General features: G+C 42.8%; 2 protein-coding genes across 2 annotated transcripts; both read right to left on the bottom strand.

Annotated features, from left to right (window-relative positions):
• Positions 1-1,232: 1,232 nt before the first annotated feature.
• TMPRSS12 (transmembrane serine protease 12) lies at positions 1,233-12,523 on the bottom strand. The gene is made up of 5 exons (XM_042857399.2): positions 12,406-12,523; positions 9,538-9,736; positions 7,946-8,217; positions 5,828-5,970; positions 1,233-1,662 (listed from the first exon to the last, which is right to left on the bottom strand). Exons 1-5 carry the CDS (start codon positions 12,485-12,487, stop codon positions 1,378-1,380), a joined length of 981 nt encoding a protein of 326 aa, XP_042713333.2. The 5' UTR covers positions 12,488-12,523; the 3' UTR covers positions 1,233-1,377.
• A 547-nt stretch (positions 12,524-13,070) lies between these two features.
• On the bottom strand, positions 13,071-18,205 carry LOC101943261 (thiol S-methyltransferase TMT1A-like). Its single transcript, XM_005308382.5, has 2 exons — positions 17,385-18,205; positions 13,071-16,098 (listed from the first exon to the last, which is right to left on the bottom strand). Exons 1-2 carry the CDS (start codon positions 17,886-17,888, stop codon positions 15,862-15,864), a joined length of 741 nt encoding a protein of 246 aa, XP_005308439.1. The 5' UTR covers positions 17,889-18,205; the 3' UTR covers positions 13,071-15,861.
• Between the last annotated feature and the right edge of the window lie 1,786 nt (positions 18,206-19,991).

Consider the following 19,991-nt stretch of genomic DNA (forward strand, 5'->3'; position numbering starts at 1 on the left):
ATGGGGTGTTTGGATATACTGATTAAAACTGGGTTTTCCAGAGAGATAAAGAAAGAAATGGCTTTTGTATAAAAAGCTGAGTTTGAACTGACTCAGGGCCTTCACTTTGGTTCAGCAAACAGAACCTTCTGTGTAAAAGAGGCCAGAACCCTCATGGAGGAGCTGGAAAGACTGGCTTACAAGGGCCCCATAAAACTGATGGGTGACCTTTGGTAAGGTTTTAACATACATACAGGAACTATTATCGGTTTGTACACATTTTCTCTGTATGCTCTTTTGTTCTTACAATAAATGTACTCTGCTGAGAAAGAGCTGTGTAGTACCTGGTAAAAATGCTGTCACTGTCCTCCGAGAGAAGGCACAGCCCAGGTGCTGGCCTTTAGGCAGACTGACTTGCTGGGAATATCACAGTATATGATGGGAGTCTGCAGCCCTAAACCCCCCAATAAGAAGGGGGTGGGACAAGGGTCCCTGCCCAGAGACAGCTGGCAGCTGGAGACCTGATTGGGCATGCTTGGAGTGAACCACACAGGGGGGGAAACAGGTGAAGTTCCCTTGGAAGTCGGACTGTTCCCACTGCAGTCTGTTAAACATTTCCCCGTTTGTGTCAGTCTCAGAGAGAACAAAACAGAAAAGTATGATTGTAAAATCACAAACACTTTTAGGGGACTTGGACATATGTATTTACCTGAAACTACTTTTAACAATTATTAGCTAGATTTCAAGTTGATGGGAGTGTCCTTTTAACTCAAAACCATTTCTATAGAACTCTACTGACAGACTATTCTGGTGCACAAACATGCCAGGACATGAAACAGTTAAATTGTTTTTTCCACAAACAAAACAAAATCTGTATCTATCTGGGTGGAAAATACATTTTATTTTAAAGATCCTAAGATGTTACAATATTGAAAAATCACTTACATGACAATGTCCCTTTAAGCCTAGAATAGAATACACATTATGATTTGTTTAAATTATAAATTGTCTGCTTTACCTTAACAAACAAGGGACTGCTATGCTGTGCCAGCCAACCACTGTAATGCACATTTTCTTTAATGGTCCTTTATTTAATGAACAACAACTATAACCTTATAACAACATTCTCTAAAACGGTGGTTTTCATCATGCTTGTAAAGTTCAAGCCCCACAGAATATACTAATGCAATTGTACAGTATCTTTCTCTATTGTGCATAGTTTTTACTTATGATACCTGTGATAGTTAAAAAAATGCTTTATTACAGGCTGTGTACATAGGTGAGTTATCTAGATAAAAGAAAAAAAACATGCCTTTTACTAAACAAGTAGCATTTACACACATTCATTAAGGATACTTATTCATAAAAATCATGAGTGGCTGCCTGTTCATGCAGAGTTCAAGTGGCAATCTCAAAGAGGCCTCTGAAGTCTCCAGTACAACCAAATGATGTATGTGTCCACCCCACAGTCAAGAGAATCAGAGCACGTGTAATGCTCAGGGTCCTGGTGGCTTTGCTAGCCAGCAAAAGACGAGCTTTTATCCACCTTTTATATCGAGACACACGTACATAGATCCCAGGAAGTTTGGGTCGGCCGCATCCAAATCCAAAACTGGTAATCCCTATCAGATAATATTTGCTGGTATCTAGGTGATAGCACACTAACGGTCCACCGCTATCTCCCTAACAAGAAAAAAATGACACCCCCCTGCATAGTTATTTCTAGTATTTTGAAATTCTAAGGCACAGACATTAGAATTAAGATTATAATTATCTAACTTTTACTAATGGTAAAAAGAAAACATTTATATCCAAAATATATGGATGAATCACGTTAAGTTTGCATCTGGTAACCTTAACCAGGCCAGACTATCATACCTACAGTAGGTTTCTTATAGTCTCTATTACTAAAGTTGTTAAACGTTTATCTCCTCCACCGGTCTACATTCTAGCATTCAGATCACCCTAAAGCTACATATCTACAAATTAATAACTGAATTTAAATTCAGTTATCTATCTAAATTATGCATATATGCAAGTAAGTGCTCTGTTCCACTGTATAAACAGTAATGGCTCATAATCTGCCTATCAATTCCCAAATCACCTGTTCAAAGGAAGATTGTTGAAGAAGATAGATAGGATGGTAGACAGAATACTTGTGAATACACTGGCATCTTTATAGAAAATAAACTACTTGTCTTTCATATTAATGGGCCCAATATCTACACTCTAAGGCCCAAACCTTGAAGTCCTTTTGCAAGTTAATGCCCTTTGACTTGAATACTGATGGTAAAACTAGCATGAATCAAATCAAGTTAAATGCACCTTCTTCACTGAAGCAGTAAATAAGACTGTTCTTCAGCCTCTACCATATGTGGTACGTCTTATTACTTACATGTTCCTTTGATTGTTAAGTTTTACTATTAATGTCTTCCAGGTCCATTGTATCGGTTATGGCATGAATTGAATCGTAATCTGTTCTATGGAGAGGTACTGTCATTGTACAAAGTTGCATGCTGTGTATTCCATATGGAGAGCTGGTTACATAACGCTTGCAGTGTGAACAGACCAGTACAGTAAGTATCCTCCATAAGACTAAGACTTTTCAGCTTGGAAAAGAGACGACTAAGGGGGGATATGATAGAGATCTATAAAATCATGACTGGTGTGGAGAAAGTAAATTCACAACTGTGAAAAACACATCATAGACCATGAAATCTGGTCTTTTGTGTACTTTTACCTATACTATACAGATTTCACAGAGGAGACCAGCATTGCTCAAACTGGTGGTCCCAAACCAAAAATGGGGCATGGGGGGTCTCAAGGCTATTGTAGGGGGGTTGAGATATTGCCACCTTTACTTCTGCGTTGCCTTTAGAGCTGGGTAGCTGGAAAGTGGCGGCTGCTGTCTGAGAGCCCAGCTCTGAAGGCAGCGCCACAGCAGTAAAGGTAGCAGTACCATACGATGCCATCCTTATTTCTGCACTGCTGCTTGCAGCTGGGGGAGGTTCCTGGAGGTGGGTCTGACCCGGCCCCGGGAGAGACCCCTGCAGGTGAAAAGGAAGTCCCATCCCACACCAGCCCTTCCAGGACCAGCAGCAGGAGCCTGACATATGATAGGAGCCCTCAGCCATGGTGCCCCCAGGCCTGCCCCTCCCTGGCTCTGGGCCCAGCGCCCCGGTGCTCAGGAGTTAAGGCGGCTTGGGCTGGCTGTGTGTGTGTTGGGGGAGAAGTGACCATGGAAACCCCCCGCAACCACGGCACCCTGGGCCACCATAAGGCTCATAAGGCCAGCCTGACCCCCCAAAAGTGAGGATCCCCCCATACCATGCCACCCTCACTTCTGCACTGGCAATAGTGTTGCCTTCAGAGCTGAGCGCCCAGCCAGCAGCCGCAGGTCTCTGGTGCCCAGCTCTGAAGACAGTGCCAGCACAGAAGTAAGGGTGGCAATACCACGGCACCCCCATCCCTCCATGACCTCCTTTTGGGATCTGACCCCCATGGTTACAACACCGTGAAATTTCACATTTAAGTATCTGAAACAATTAAAGTTATGATTTTTAAAATCCTATGACCGTGAAATTGACCAAAATCAACCGTGAATTTAGTAGGGCCCTATAAATAAGGAAGTGTTATTTACTTTTTCTTATAACACAAGAACTAGGGGTCACCAAATGAAATTAATAGGCAGCTGGTTTAAAACAAACAAAAGGAAGTATTTCTTCACAAAAGGCACACTCAACTTGTGAACCAGGGGGGTAGGCAACCTATGGCACGTGTGCGGAAGGCGGCACGCGAGCTGATTTTCAGTGGCGCTCACACTGCCCAGGTCCTGGCCACCGGTCCAGGGGGCTCTGCATTTTAATTTAATTTTAAATGAAGCTTCTTAAACATTTTAAAAACCTTATTTACTTTACATTCAACAATAGTTTAGTTATATATTGTAGACTTATAGAAAGAGACCTTCTAAAAACGTTAAAATGTATTACTGGCATGCAAAACCTTAAATTAGAGTGAATAAATGAAGACTCGGCACACCACTTCTGAAAGGCTGCCGATCCCTGCTGTGAACTCTTTGCCAGCGGATGTTGTGAAGGCCAAGACTATAACAGGGTTCAAAAAAGAACTAGATAAGTTCATGGAGGATAGGTCCATCAATGGCTATTAGCCAGGATGGGCAGGGATGCAAAACCATGCTCTGAAGTGTCCCTAGCCTCTCTGCCAGAAGCTGGGAATGGGTGATGGGATGGATCACTTGATAATTACCTGTTCTGTTCATTCCCTCTGAAGCGCCTGGCACTGGCCACTGTCGGAAAACAGGATCCTGGGCTAGATGGATCTCTGGTCTGACCCAGTATGGCCGTTCTTATTATATAGTACTAATGAGGAGTCTTGGTGACTCCACAATTGAATGGAACTCCAACAGCTTATCATCAGACCACAAGATGTAATAATAGCCTTTTATCCTTATTTTCTTATTTGTTGCTTTAGTGCATAGTTTTGAAGTTAGTAAATGGTGTAAGAGATTTCAATAGAATCTCTTAGTAAAGAGTAGGAGAAGTTAGAAATACTTAATTTTCTTGTTGTAATGATATTTAATAGTGTTATGACTTGGTTTTAGCAGCACTAAGAAATGCTAGAGAGACAAGGTGGGGGAGGGAATATCTTTTATTGCACCAACTTCTGTTGGTGACACAGCTGAGCTTTCGAGCTATACAAAGTTCTTCATCTAAGAGCTCTGTGTAGCTCGAAAGCTTGTCTCTCTCACCAACAGAAGTTGGTCCAATAAAAGATATTACCTCACTCACCTTGTGTCTCTAATATCCTGCGATCAACACGGCTACAACACTGCATACAATTATGAAATTTTATCAGTTTGATGCCAAAATCATAGTATTAAAACTTCGAAACATCAGGGCAATACCGTTGTGAAAATCATCACTACACACATAGTACACACAAATTATTTATAAACAATGGTAAATTAGAAAGAAAGAAAATATATATAGGGTTCTGGTGACTTAACAGTGAATCTTAGATGTTCATTTTACTAGTAACTTTTGTCTCATTTCCTCCTTTCTCTATTGCCTTTGCTGTATTTCACCTTTATTCTCTAAGACACATTGACTAAACGGGGGCCCATATATGCATAGGGCCAGATTTTCAAAAGAGCTCAACACCTAGCAGCTTCTATTGTTCTCAATGAGGGAGGGTGATGAAGGTTGGTGAGGTGAAGATTCTCCATTGATCTCAATGGGAGATGCTGAGTACTTCTGAAAATCTTGCAACTAAACCACTTTGCTCACCAACATGTATAGGTATTTCTTGTCAGACACTAAGCATGGACTTATATTAAATGCACAATATATTTATATAATATAAATATATGCACAGTTTGGGCATATATATACATATAAATATTAATATTATATATAATATTATATATAAATATATTATTTATTATATTATATATTAATATTATAAATATTAAATATAATATTATATATACATAATACCTTTTGTATTTTATTGTAAGCTTTGTGTCAAGCATTGCATAAATAAACAATTTGTCTTGTTTCTGTTCTTCCTTCTTTCTGTCAACTTGGTCTTTCATTCTACTCTGTATCACTGTTTTTAAATTTAGATGATTTTTCTCTAAAATCCTCGTTTCCTCTTGTTTCTCTGATACCTTTCTCTCTTCTGACTTGACCTTTGTTTTCTGTTTATTATTCCTACTGTACTAATGCCCAAATCCTGGTCCCAATGAAGCCAATGAGAGTTTTGACTTCAAATTTCCGTGGCAGCAGGCTAGGACAGTACATTTACAAATAGAAAATTCCAGTCTTACCTGACAGCTATCGATACCTCCAGACTCAAAGCCAGCACAAAACATATTATTATTAACCATTCCTTCATACCATTCAAAACCATTACAAATATCAGAAGGAATAATGTCTACTTGAGCTTCTTGTAATATAGGTGAGCCTTCACCTGTAATGGAATATAGAAGATGAAACATTTTGCTACTACAATTGTAGCATTTTTGTGCAAATATTTTTCAGTTCAGTGGGACTGCTCATGCTGAAAATTAAGAACATCTGACAATTTGGGGAATCTGTCTATGCAGAGTTTATGAATGCTATTTGGCTTTAAGAAACTGCTTTATCATTGAATGTCTGTGTACCATTTGTTTCAAGGCTGTGTCACATATCTCCCAGACCAGGCACAATGGAAGAGAGTCTTTAAATCGTTATGGTTGCCCATTCAAATGGGCCAATGGACTGGCTGAAGCTAGGCGAACCAGTTTTCTCTAACTTCTCTGCAGGGGCCTGGGGCCTAAAGGAGTGGAATTTCCCCAAAAGCAGAACAAAAAGAAAAGGTTTTAGCGATGGGTTTTAAAAAAAACAGAGACTCAGAGTGAACTAACGTGAGGCAGGGAATGGTGTACAGGCGTTCTATTGTTTAGTCTGGATCTATATAGTTCTTGACTTGTGCTATCTAATGTGTCTATTTGCTTCCACTATCATGTCCCTGAAGAGGTAAACTGTAAGCCAGAGTTTCCTACAAGGTGGAACTCTGGAAAAGAGTGTGCTATGCTACTCGGGAGTCTGGGGGAGATGCAGTTAGACCGGGCGTTCAGCTCAGACACGATGTGAGACAGAGGATCTATACCCTGTGTGGGCCTGGATTCTGCTGAGTCTCAGGAAGCTTAAAAGCATATGGGCCTGGAATCCAAAGACAGTTGCCTGGTGTGTCCAGCAGGGGGATTTTTACCATGGCTGTGACAACATGCGTAAGTCATTGCAGGATCGGGGTGGAGGTGTTGTTTGACACATCTGCCTTTCTGATTCTGAAGAAACATGTGAGATACTAGTACTTATACCTGAACAATTTCAAAGTGCAGGGGCCATGTTGTGTCCCACAGGCTCATCTGACCCCAGATGCCCTTGTATCTTCCCTTAGGGAGATAGCTCCACTATGAAAGTTACTACCTGTGCATACTGAGTCTGTGCTCCCTGGTGTTTAGACAGGAGAGGAGAGAATCCTGTGCAGACTGGCCAGCCCCACTACTCATTTGGAGAACTACATAGCCTCAATCTTTCTATATCTAATTTACTGTTGCTAAGTATAACGTTTTTCCTAAGTGCTAATGTCTGGGAACTGAAACGAGACTCTAAAAGTCAAGTTCAGTTCTTCCTTCTATTACATTAACCCTGGACTAAAGACTACAGGCCAAACTATGCCCTCGGTTACACTTGTTCAGCCCTAGGTTGCCTTCGGTGGGGGTATAACTGAATTTGACTTGCAGAATGATTTCCTGGTGATTGATGTACATGGAAATTTGAACCCAGCTTGACTTTCAGACCTTTTTGTGAGTTTGAGCTGCTGACGGGTAGAAAAAATAACTTTTTACTTGTAAACTGAAAATTGTATATGAAAACACTGAACACAGAATTTCACAATGTTAGCAGAACTGCACTTTAAGCAATCAAGTTTTGTGCTAAACAGAGCATATTCCTTTAAGAGGGCTCAGTTTCACTGAAAAATACTCTGTCTTCATTTTGACTTTTTTTTTTTTTTTTCTAAAAATCATTCCTAATCCTAATAAAATGAGGCCCATAGGTAGAGTTTTAATGGTATTGTTATTCCAGGTAATAACACTTTCATGCTTCATCAAATTCTTTCTTTCTCTGGATAAAATTAAGGCTGTAGGAATACATCATGGTTTTTGTAATTAAAAGGAGGTTGCATTTGGAATAAAGCCAAGGAGAGCATGAATGGCAGCAGTATCTAGGAAAGAAACGCCAAAAAGATGGTTTCAAAAAAGCTACCCTTGAAGCTCAAAACAAAACCACATCATTTAAATAATGCCTTCACAGCAAGTAAGCTTGCATTACTTGAAATCAGCTATTTCTTGGATCACCAGTTAGTTTAATAAAAAAAAAAAAAGCAAGCAAATATTTACCTTTCTCTGAAATACTTCCCCAACCACTTATGAAGCACTTTGTTCGGTTGTTGATGTTTAGATGAATGTGAACAAAGGGTAAGCAGATGGGCTGAATATAGTCATTGTAGCTTACAGATTTATATAGTTTAAATAATGCAATATCATTTTCAAATGTCTCTATCCGGAATTCTGAATGGACAATAATCTCTCTAACACTACGTTTCACAGTATGTCTCTCAGGTCTGGAAATATCATGAAGGCCAATCACAACCTTCCAGTAGTATGGATCCCTAAAAGAGAATCAACAATTCATTTCTTACATCTGTAATACAATAAATAAATTACTTGTTTGCATTCTTTAAAATCTGTTTTGTTTTGTTGGCAGCTTATACACCATTTGACAACATGCTTTAAAAATCCCATATTAAATATTTTTGGGACAAGTTCATGATAGAGAGAGCTGAACTGAGAACACAGATTGCCTCATATTTGACAAGGCAAATCCAGATCAATATTTTCAATTAATATTCAGATTTGGCTGCCCGGCTATGCCTGTGGAGCTCAGCAGTGAGTTGTTTAGGAGAAAAGATACAAACATATATTTTTTATAGATATGTGGAATGCTTAGTGAAAGAAGCATGGAATCTTGACAGTAAAAGAAACAATAATGGAAACGATCTTTAATAAAGAAGTCTAGAAGTGAGATTCTAAGAGGTGCAGCTCAGTACTCACGGCCAGGGAGAAGCAAAAGTGGCACTAAGCTATCTTTGCACCTTCTAGACTCTGGGCTGCTCTGGGGCTGGAGAGGTACGCATTGTAACTTAAGATCGCTCTGGGGGCCTATCTAAGGATGTGGCAGTAGATTAATAAGCCTCTTTTGAGGCGTTTACTGTACTGTAAAATGAAAGTTTAGCTTCTGATAGTCTTTTAGTATTTTCTAAATAAAGGTTTTACAACCTAGTAGAATAAAAGAGATGAAGTAGTGCTTACTTTAGAAAAACTGAAACATCCCCTGCAATGTTTGCTATCCAAATATTGCAACATTTTGCTAGTGCAGTATAAGGTTACTGAACAGTGAAGCTGATTGGGGGGAAAAAATATTCCTGGAAAAAATTAAAACTTTTAGTAACAAACCTGAAAAATCTTGTCAGAAAACCTCAGTCCACTCGTAAGCCTGCCCTCTATGTTGGCACTGTTGATGTGGAGCCTCCAGCCCCAGCCAGGCTGGGGATGCAGAGACCTCCAAACACAATACATTAGCTACAGACCCTCTGGTGGAGGGCAACTGATGGCCTTAAGTTGCACAGAATGTCTTAGGTGGTTCCTCTGAGCCAGAGTGGATTGCCAACACTAGGGAATATTGTGACACAGGAGTCAGGTGTTCAGTGCTCAGTAATTGTTCTACAATCTTAGAACCCAATCCATGCGAGTCTGGCAAAACTCCCACTGATTTCCATAGTGTAGTATCTGGTCCTCCATTCTGCTCAAGGATAATGCTGATATGATTTAAAATGACGCTATAGGAGTTACAGGTGATGCAATTCTGGTCAATTATACCTTTCTTGCACTTAACTTAACAGAGTATTAGAGTATGAGAATTTAATACATACATTTGTCGTCTAACACAATGCGCTGCTGTCAGCACTGAATACTCATTAACTAAAGATCCACCGCACAGATGTTTAAATCCTACACCATATTGGTAAACTTGGAGACTAATTTGCCACGGCCATGCTCCGAGCTGTGCATCATGTCCACCTACGATCCGAGGTCCTGATATCATATCCACCAATACCCGCTCTCCACAGGCTATAAAACAAAACACAATCAGTTAAATTGTTCAGATTGCAATATGAAGATTTTGTGCATTTCTAGTGTTTTCTGCATGGGTTTTACAAAAGGTTTACCAATGTTATTACAACTATTTTTTGCATTCCCATTTAGAGCCCTGATTCAGCAAAGTGCTTGTGTGTGCGCTTAAGTCCATCACTTCATCTATGTTTAAGTGCTTTGCTGAATAGGGATCACTTTAAGCAAGTGGTTGAAGATAAGTATGTGCTCAAGTGGGTTGCTGAATCAGGGACTAACTGCCTTTAAAATATGTACAGAAAGTTGCACAAAAGTATGTATCGTAGTGGTGTCTTATATGATATTGTGCTTATATAATGTGACTGTACCATCAATTAATTAAAAAGTATTAATAAAAATAGTGCAAACTCTTCTTTAAAGCTATGCAAGAATTTTGAAATTATTTCAAAGTGAGAAGTTTGTGACTTTTGACATTATACTTTGTATTGATGTCCAAGGTCTTCAAAGAACTTTACAAAGGGTGGATAGTATTATCTGAGGTGGGGTAAACAACATAACACAGTAGGTCAGCAGCAAAATTGGCACCAGAATCCAGCTTATCTGCATTTCCAGTTCCCTACTCTAAACCCAACATTCCTGCCTTCTGTACTCACAGTATTTACTCTGGTGATGAAGCATTTGATCATGTATTCGGAGTTAACTTCAAGCTTGGCCTACGGAGTCAGCTACCCAGGATACCTATCTATCTTAGGTATTTATGTGGCCCCCATGACCATTGTATCTGAGCGCCGTAATGGATTTAGCATCACAACAGCCATGAGATAGGGTAGCACTATTATCCCCATTTTACAGCTAGTCTTTGTGTCTCCGCTCCCTAAGTGACTTGTGGATCACACATGAAGCTTGTGCCACAGCAGGGAATTTAACCTAGGACTTGAATGGCCCAGGCTAGCACCCAAACCACTAAACCACCCTTCTTTTCCATACAGATACCAAATGTAAAAAGCATAGGTCCTGGAACCAGGGGGTTAGGGGTGTGGCAACACCCCCTGACTTGAAGTGTTTTCTATCATATACATGGTTTACAGTTTAGTTCAATGGCTCTCAGCACCCCTACTACACAAATTGTTCCAACACCACTGAATGTAAGGGGCTATTAGCATATGTTGGGATTCCCTCCGAGACCTTTTCAACTCAGCTTATTGAGAATACTTTGTCCGGTTCTGGGAGAACACTTCATCCAGATCACTGGGATCCAAAACACACAGTTTGACTCTGGATTTAATCATTCAGGTTCCTTTATTTGGCATGCAGCAAAGCTTGGCTGAGTTGATCAGCAACTTAACCTCCCAATTATGCCTCTGATCACGTAGGCCAGGGGTAGGGAACCTATGGCACGCCTGCCGAAGGCGGCACGCGAGCTGATTTTCAGTGGCATTCGCACTGCCCGGGTCCTGGCCACCGGTCCGGGGGGCTCTGCATTTTAATTTAATTTTAAATGAAGCTTCTTAAACATTTTAAAAACCTTATTTACTTTACATACAACAATAGTTTAGTTATATATTATAGACTTAGACAAAGAGACCTTCTAAAAACATTAAAATGTATTACTGGCACGCGAAACCTTAAATTAGACTGAATAAATGAAGACTCGGCACACCACTTCTGAACAGGGCCGGCTCCAGGCACCAGCTGAGCAAGCTGGTGCTTGGGGCGGCAGATTGTTCAAGGCGGCATTCTGCCCAATCCTAGGGCAGCACGGCTGCTTTTTTTGTTTTGTTCCGCTCCGGCCGCCCTGTAGGGGACGGCGGCGCGGAGAACCAGAGTGCCCGGCAGGGCAGTCCTCTTCCTTCCCTCCCCGCCGACCGGAGCGGAGCCCTCCTGGCAGGCAGCAGGAGGCGGTGCAGCGGGAGGGGCCGCGTGGCAGCGCCCCTGCTGTAGCCCTGGCCGCCCCCTTCTCTCTCTTTCCCGCCCGCTCCCTCCCTCCTCCCCCAGCCGTTCCCCCTGCACCCACGCTCTGCCGCGCCGCAGGTTTTTTTTTTTTGCTTGGGGTGGCCAAAAGGCCAGAGCCGGCCCAGCTTCTGAAAGGTTGCCGACCCCTGACGTAGACACTGCTTGTGGGGACTTGACGAGTGCTGAAATCCTTTTCCGAACCACGTGAAGTACTTTCGACATACCGTCTCCTACTTGAACCATGGTACGCTCGCGACCCAACCTGATACTTGGGCCGAGGGGCGAATACTTTATGGCCCGATGCATTTGCACCCGTATTACTCTGGCACCAGAGCGACGTGACGCAGCACAGGGGAGGTGGGTGCAGCAAGAAACCCCCCAGCCCCCCCAGCAGCAGCTGGCGCCCAGGCCCTTCCAGCTCATGCCCTGCCATTGTGTTGTGATTCACGGGGTATGTCAAGGATGCCCTGGAGACACAGGGGAAGGTTGTCGCACAGACTCATGGGCCATGAAATTCTTGGGGGGGGGGGGCGAAAGTCCTCTCTGCGCAAGCGCCGTCGTGTCGCACCAAAGCGCAAGGGGCAATTTGGTTCCAACAATGGGCAGCGTGGGCGCGCACAGCGCGGTCCCGGGGCCATGCGGTGCCTGAGGCACTGCCCGCCCAAGCCGCTGCGACGCCACCCGGCCTCCCGCAACTCCCAGCGGCGGAACCTTACTGCTCGTGGAGCTCCCGGGGCCGCCGCCCGCTCGCAGCAGCAGCAGCACCACCAGGGCGGCGGCCCAGAGACCCGGCCACATAGTCCTGGGAACAAACAAAATGGCGGCCGGTTCTCGTCCAACGGTTATTCCCCGGGCGCCGGCGCGCGGCTCCTGGCCACGTGACCAGGGAAAGGCGCCATGCCCTGGTCGCGTGCTGCTGCGGTGGCGGCCATGTGGAAGGGGGGCGGGGGGAGCGGCCCTGAGGAGATGTCAGGCCCGGACGGAGAAGGGGGAAGGGGCAGAGTGTGGGGCGGGGGGGAGAAGGTGTGAGGGAGGCAGGCAGGCAGGGAGGGGTTGGAGGAGAGGAGTGGACAATAGGATCGGGCCTGGGGCACAGTTTGGGGAAGGAGGGGTTGAGTCTGTAGGGGGAGAACAGGGGAAGAGGCTATGGGGCGGGGGCTGTCTAGGGGGACAAAAGGAGAAGGCGCAGGGTTTGGTGGAAAGGGGAACAGGTGCAGCAGTGGTGATGGCTTGGGAGAAAGCAGGTCTATGGGGAAGGGTGGTGTGAGGGAATGGGGGTTGCCTTAGCAATTGGGTGCAACCCTTAATTGATTTCTGTGGATTGGGGGCAGGAGAGGAAGAGACAGGTGTAATTCTCCAGTAACAAAACAAAACCACACACTTTCAGTTTGAAAATTCCATGTTTTCATTTAATTTCTCCGAGAAATTGTTTCTATCAACTACTCTAGTGACTTTTTTCCCCTTTGAGAAACAATATGGTTCTATCATAGAATAACATTGCTACGGGACCACAACTTTTTTCTTTGCAAAGATATACCTACTGCTGAGAGGAATAAGGATTTCAGTCATTCATGCATCACAAGAACTGGGCAGATTAGCTACAGGTTAGTGTTTATCAGTAATGTTCTCAGTAATTGTAGGAGAGCAAAAAGTCTAACAGAGATCAAGATCGTGAGACACATGCTGCCAGAGCCCTGCACCATTTGTAGGGGTTTCAGTGATTATTCTCCCATACAAATACTAAGCAAGGCTTCCTGTTTTGCCTAGAAGATCTGCTGCAATCATAATACAAAGGTACTATTGCTGCAGATGGGGGTGAAATCTTGGCTCCACTGAAGTCAGTGGAAAAAACACCATTGACTTTGTTAGGGCTAGGATTTCACCCAAGGAGAAATTGTATCCTTTAGACCTCAGTTTTGTCAGCGTTGATTCACAGTATAATTTCTGACTCATTTGACTGGTTGGGTAATTAACAATATAAAAATATCACACAAAGTGGTAGACTTTGCACAGGCTTAAAAAATCTTCCAACATTCCAGTGCAGTAGCAAAGTTATAGTTAAATTGATTATACTACCACCTCAGCAATCTGAATGACATGAGATGTATTAAAATAGCTTGATAACTGTTACGAAAAGAGCAGGGAATGGATAATATTAGAGAACGTTGCATTCTCTAGCCAATAAATTTTTGCAGCTGAATGGAGTTTATATGTTATTAGGGTCAAGTACCTACCTACTAACCTATGGTGCGTAAAAGCAAACTATTAGTGCAAAACCAAGGCAGGAGAGAAAGGAGCAGGGCTAGCAAGATAGAGGGTGGAAATAAAGATGTAACTTTATAGAAAGCAATTCCCACCACAAGCTTTATTTTCACTCTTGTTTCACAATTGTCGTTTGGTGGTGAAAATAAACTAATGATTATCTGAAGGAACTTGCCAAGATAAAACGGCATATTTAGGAAGATATTTCCCTGAATAGTTAGAGAATAAGTTTTCTTGGCCAGATGTTTATGTGATATCTCCCACTGTTGTGTTACCAGGGCAGTTCCACTGGCGATAACTGCTGTGGAAGCAGTAGTTTTCACCAGTATTTTTGCCTCTGTATTAGACTTGCTTTCAACAGGTTTAGATGAGACAGATTGTGGTAAAAATGCTAGTGCCCTATCTACACTAATGTACCTCTTTATTGCTGTAAGTGGGGCAGTGCACCAGTGAGATAGACCTCTCAAAAAAGGCTAGTATAGACACAGCCTCTCCAAGACAATGTTTTCCGCAACGTCCTTGTTGATAAAACTAAGAAGAAGGATTTTCCTTTTTTTTTTAGTGTCCGCCATGCACAGTGGAAGGGACAATGGTATGAAACACGTGGCCCAGGCAGAATTCTGGAACTTCCATTCAAACTGGAACTTAATATGTCCCAAATTATAGTAATTTACCTGCACACAACCTCCTACCCATAGAATATTTGTCTAAAGACGTCTAGATACTGGGTTTGTTCCTCATGGGATTGACTTCTGAATTAGAAATTTAACGTGACAGAAGTATAGTCATGTTAGTATTACTTGTACTGAGATCTCAGGATTAATGTATGTCTTGCTCTTGGCTTAAGAGTGATCATTAATTACATGTGAGTAAATTAACTACAGTAACTCCTCGCTTAACGTTGTAGTTATGTTCCTGAAAAATGCTACTTCAAGTGAAACGATGCTAAGCGAATCCAATTTCCACATAAGAATTAATGTAAATCAGGGGAGGATGGTTAGGTTCCAGGGAAATTATTTTCGCCAGACAAAAGACTATATTTTATATATATATATATATATATATATATACACACACAGTATAAGTTTTAAACAAACAATTTAATACTGTACCCAGCAATGATGATTGTGAAGCTTGGTTGAGGTGATGGAGTCAGAAGGTGGGCTATTTCCCAGGGAATGCCTTACTGCTAAATGATGAACTAGCACTTGGCTGATCCCTCAAGGGTTAACAAGTTGTTAATGTAGCCTCACACTCTACAAGGCAGCACGAATGGAGGGAGGAGACACAGCATGGCAGAGAGAGAGAGAGAGACTTGCATTGCCCCTTTAAATATGCTGACCCCACTCTAAATACACTGTCTTTTTAAGTAGATCAGCAAGTTGAGACAGCAGCTGCTGCTGCCAGCAAGCTCCCTCCATCCAGAGTCCTGTGGTGTCCCCCCCCCATGCTCTGTGGAGATAGGGTACCGGAGTGGGGAGAGGGAGACACCCTGACATTAGTACCCCTCTTCTTCTCGCCCCTGCCCCTGCACAGCAAGCAGGAGGCTCCAAGGCAGAGGGGCAGGAGCAGCATAGGGCAGTGGGGGGGAGAGACAGCTGAACTACCTGGCAATTGATAGCCTGCTGGGCGGCTGCTGCACAGGGTACTTAGGGGAGCTGAAGGGGGGGTGCGGGTCCACCCTGGTTTCAAGCCCCCAACAGGTAGCTCCAACAGGCTGCTCTTTCTGCAAGCAGTGAACAAAGCAGGTGGCTGCCAAACAACGTTATAAGGGAGCATTGTGCAACTTTAAATGAGCATGTTCTCTAATTGATCAGCAACGAACAACACAACGTTCAGTGAGGAGTTACTGTAGATGATTTGTACAGAAGCAAACATTAAAAAGTGCATACGTCGCAGCACAGTGAGAATTATTTTATAGCATATCCGATGATATGAGACTGAACTGGAGTCCAGTATAATGGGACTTGTATGTGCCGTAACTTTATTTCTGAAAACGTGGCCTGTTCAAGGTTTTTCCAGATCTCTCTTGTGAGGTAGCATCCATCAAACACAAGTTTCCAAGTTGGATAGTAGACTTGCTGCCAAAAATAGCTCCAGCTTGTAGGATCTGCAGCTACATGTTCTAAGAAATAAAATGCCCCACCCTGGGGAAACAAAACAATTTAGAAAGATTTTATACATGAAGGAACTGATATGCAGTTTGCATAACTTTTCTTTGTGCTCTTAAAACTCAGTTTCTGTTCTGCCTTTTCTCCCTCAGCAATTTATACACTTGGAATTGAGGCTTTCTTTGCATACATTTCAGTCAGTATCAAAATACTTCCCCCCTCCCCCCAAGTTGCTCTTTTAATCCTGTACATTTTAAAATAAACAGAAAATTACATATTTTTGCAGAGGTGTTTAAAATCCATATCAATAAGTTCTAAAAAGACAAAAGATGTGCTTGCTGGTACCTGGTTTCTTTAACTCTATTTATCTTTCGCAGTAATCAGAACTTTGTGTTTTTGTTAAGAGTAAAACTACTAGGATGTGGTTTTCAAAGGAGCCTGAGAGAGAGAGATGCTTAATTCCCATTAAAATGAATTGGGATTTGGGAATACTTAGGTCCCTTTTAAAAATCCCACCATTAAGGTTGAAATTCCTGCTCAGGAATGGAGCAGTTGAAAATCAGGACCAGGGAGTTTTAACCCAGATGGAATTCTTTACAGAAAGTTATGAGCAAATAAGGGGAATGGAGTTAAAGGAATGGTTATTTCAACCTCAAGGATGAGATCAGCACTTCTTTTTAGATGTTAAGTGATTTGTCCAAGATAACACAGCGAGTCAGTGGCAGAGCAGGAGTAGAACCTAGATTTCCTGACTAGCAGAACTGAGATCTCCTGTCCATTGGACCATGCTGTCTAGGAAAGCTCTAATATTTCACCTATAACATCCTAAAACTTTAAACTTCACTGACTTAATATTTTATCCATATCTGGTATAGATAGAAATGACCAATCTTTTGATATCTCCCATGTAAATTTAAATACTTTTTTTGGGTGGGGCCCTGTGTTAACCGACAAGATGTTTCACCATGGTAGACTGAGAATTTGCTTTTTTCTAAAAGAAAAATCCCTTGTAGGGAAAAAAATTAAAATTCTGCCTTAAATTGCATGTGTCCCAATTTCCACTGAAGTTATTGGGAGTTGAATGCACAAAACACAGTTGGCCTAAGAATAATGGGGCAAAGTGACCAATATGCTCCTACTGCTTTGCACCTCTTTGGTATGCAAAGTGGATATAAGTCCAATTTAATTGGCCAAATAAATGAGGTTTGTGGCAGCTTTGCATCTCCAGAGTGGCAAAAAGCTGAAGGTCACTGGAGAATCTGGTCCAGTGGCTGTAGAATAGGTAATAATAGTATAGGAAATATCTTTTCTTAAATACTCACGGCTCTGAGTACTCTCAAAACTTCTTTCAAGACACCCTCTATGCTTTGCACTGAGCACAGGACCAAGGTGCAAACCACTGCATCCACAGAGCTGTCAGCCACTTGGTTCAAGTCCTCCCCTGGGATCACTAGGAAGGGCTGAAACTGGAGGTGCTGATTCTGTGCCATGCTCTTGGAGAGACCGTGCTGGAAGTTGAGGGTTATGTCAGTGCAGGTAATTTTGCAGCCAGGTGGGTAGAATTGGAAGTTGGCGCCAGTGCCAGTCCCAATCTCCAGCAAAGTCAGTTCCCCCGAGGGGCCTGCAAACTCCTGCAGGTTGCAGAACAGCTCTTGTTTGTGCCCTGACACCCTCCGGTTGTAACTTGCAGTTAACTTCTCCATGAAGAAGGGAAAGAATATCTTCTTACAGAATGGGTCCCATATGCCCAGGAATGATAGCAGGTATATAGGCAGGGCAAGCAGCTGCACACAAACACGGAGAAACAGGACCACTGCCTTTGCCATTCCCACTTCTCAGTAGGACTTGCCCTGAGAAGAGCCTGCTTATTTAAAAATAAGATCCCTTGAAGTTTAGGCAGAATGCAGAGTGAGTCTATGAAGCCGCTCTATTCACTCTTGGGGTTATTTTCTGCTCTTTGTACTGATCTAGTAGGCAGCTTCTACAGCCAATTTCAAAATCCAGTGTAAAGGTCCTGGCTGAAACTTGAGCAAAAAAGACTAACTGCTCTGTTAGGAACAACTGAGGCAGTCTGGAAGCTGGTTGGTTATATGATGAACTGATATAGGCTGGATCCTGCAGTGTGGAACTTGACTGATGCAACGTGCTGGCAGTCCCTAAAGCTTAACGTTTAGCAATTTCGGATAACAGTTTCCGCCCTCTCTCTTAAAGCAACCCTGTCTCATTTTCAATGTTGTGGCTAAGAGTTTGTCTAGAAGGTGGGAGACCCTGGGTCCAGTCCCATGCTCCAACTACTCTTTATTATTTAGCCACAGAGGAACAGCTTCAACAGGAGAGACTGAGGGAACCCTATGTCAGAAGATGCCATAGCTCATTGGTTAGAGCACTCTCCTGAGAGGTGGGAGACCCCTATTCAAATTCTCTCTCTATTTTTGGCAGAGGGGGGAATTAAACATGGTTCTCCCACATCACTCCCATGCGACTGTGCTAACCATTCATTTAAAATTCATAAGGTGGCTGGCTCCTTCTGAATGGGACCTGATCTGATAGGTGGTTTCTGAGCATGCCTACCAGTTCGAGCCCTGAACAATTTAAATGGCTGAATTCCTGTTTTTCCCTAGTCTGTGAATCACTCTGGGGGTTAGGCAGGAAATAATGTCCTGATGCTTAGAGTGAAGCAGAAACTTAGGTGGCTTGGGAACTTTTACTCTGAAAACTTAGGTGCTGAGTGAGCTTAAGCACCTACAGCGTGTTGAGGTTTCCCTGAGAGCTATTTCCACTCGGTTCCCAGAGAACCCTGTTTGACTCCAGTCTCAACACTCAGGTGCTTTTATTTGGCATACAGCAAAGCTATGTGGAGTTGATCAGGCTCAAACGTAGGAGGTGGGTATAGTGTGTGCCACACATTCAAAGTTACACAGCAAACCTCTTCCTTTATATACATTTACACAATACAGTGCATCACATTTTGGGGGTTGACTTGGTCATTTTGTAGGAACCAATCCCTCTTCTACAGCATGTTCTGTCCATGCCCAACTTACTCTTCACTGCATCTTGTGTTCCAGTCTTCTCTTATCCATTGTTAGCTTGTTTTTAGTAAATGATTTTCTGGGTATTCCCCCTCTTATTTTAAGCTAGCTCAGACATTCTGTCTTTTAGCTTAGTGACCTATTTACTTATCTTAGCACCTATTTACTTATCTTCTGTTTTCAGCCTGCTGATCTAGTTACCTTCCTAATCCTGTCTTCCAAGAAATGAGGCTTCCCCCACCCCCATGTTTAATTACTCATGTTAAGACAGGCCTTCACAGGGTTTGGCAAGAGTTTTGTGGATCACAGTGGAGCCAAAACTGGGACTTAGGGTTTAGGCACCTACATTCCTTTGTGGATTCCACCCCTTCTCTATACACCACTACCCCGATATAACGTGACCCGATATAACACGAACTCTGATATAACACGGTAAAGCAGTGCTCTGGGGGGGTGGGGCTGCGCACGCCGGTGGATCAAAGCAAGTTCAATATAACGCAGTTTCACGTATAACACAGTAAGATTTTTTGGTTCCCGAGGAGAGAATTATATCGAGGTAGAGGTGTACTTTGCATCAAGCACTGCACCAGGATTCAGCAGAGAACTTGGGCTACCACAAAATTCTCGATGTGGAGGTACTGATTCTCAGCAATTTTCCTGAAAAGAAACTTCTCAAAGTTGCAGTCTGTGCAGATCACTCGGCATCCCAACAGATAGAACTGGAAGTTGGCTCCAGTACCACAACTAATATCCATCAGCACCAGCTCCTCTGAGGTGTTTGTGAACTCCTGCAGGCTACTCCAGAGCTCCTGTTTCTGGTCAGACGTCTGTCTGTTGTAAATGATGGTGAATCTTTCCATGACAGGTGGGAAAAATATCTTCTTGCTGCAGATGAGGTTT

The sequence above is a fragment of the Chrysemys picta genome, chromosome 22 (genome assembly GCF_011386835.1).
Source record: "Chrysemys picta bellii isolate R12L10 chromosome 22, ASM1138683v2, whole genome shotgun sequence".
NCBI classification, from domain to species: Eukaryota; Metazoa; Chordata; order Testudines; family Emydidae; genus Chrysemys; species Chrysemys picta.

What these genes read in the sequence shown, in the direction of transcription:
- LOC101943261 (XM_005308382.5), bottom strand. Translation starts at nt 17,888, where the DNA reads ATGGCAAAGGCAGTGGTCCTGTTTCTCCGTGTTTGTGTGCAGCTGCTT. An exon ending in TTTTGAGAGTACTCAGAGCC is followed by an intron (nt 16,099 to 17,384) that starts GTGAGTATTTAA and finishes TTGTTTCCCCAG; the next exon opens with GGTGGGGCATTTTATTTCTT.
- TMPRSS12 (XM_042857399.2), bottom strand. Translation starts at nt 12,487, where the DNA reads ATGTGGCCGGGTCTCTGGGCCGCCGCCCTGGTGGTGCTGCTGCTGCTG. An exon ending in CCCCGGGAGCTCCACGAGCA is followed by an intron (nt 9,737 to 12,405) that starts GTAAGGTTCCGC and finishes TTTGTTTTATAG; the next exon opens with CCTGTGGAGAGCGGGTATTG. An exon ending in GGGAAGTATTTCAGAGAAAG is followed by an intron (nt 5,971 to 7,945) that starts GTAAATATTTGC and finishes ATTCCATTACAG; the next exon opens with GTGAAGGCTCACCTATATTA.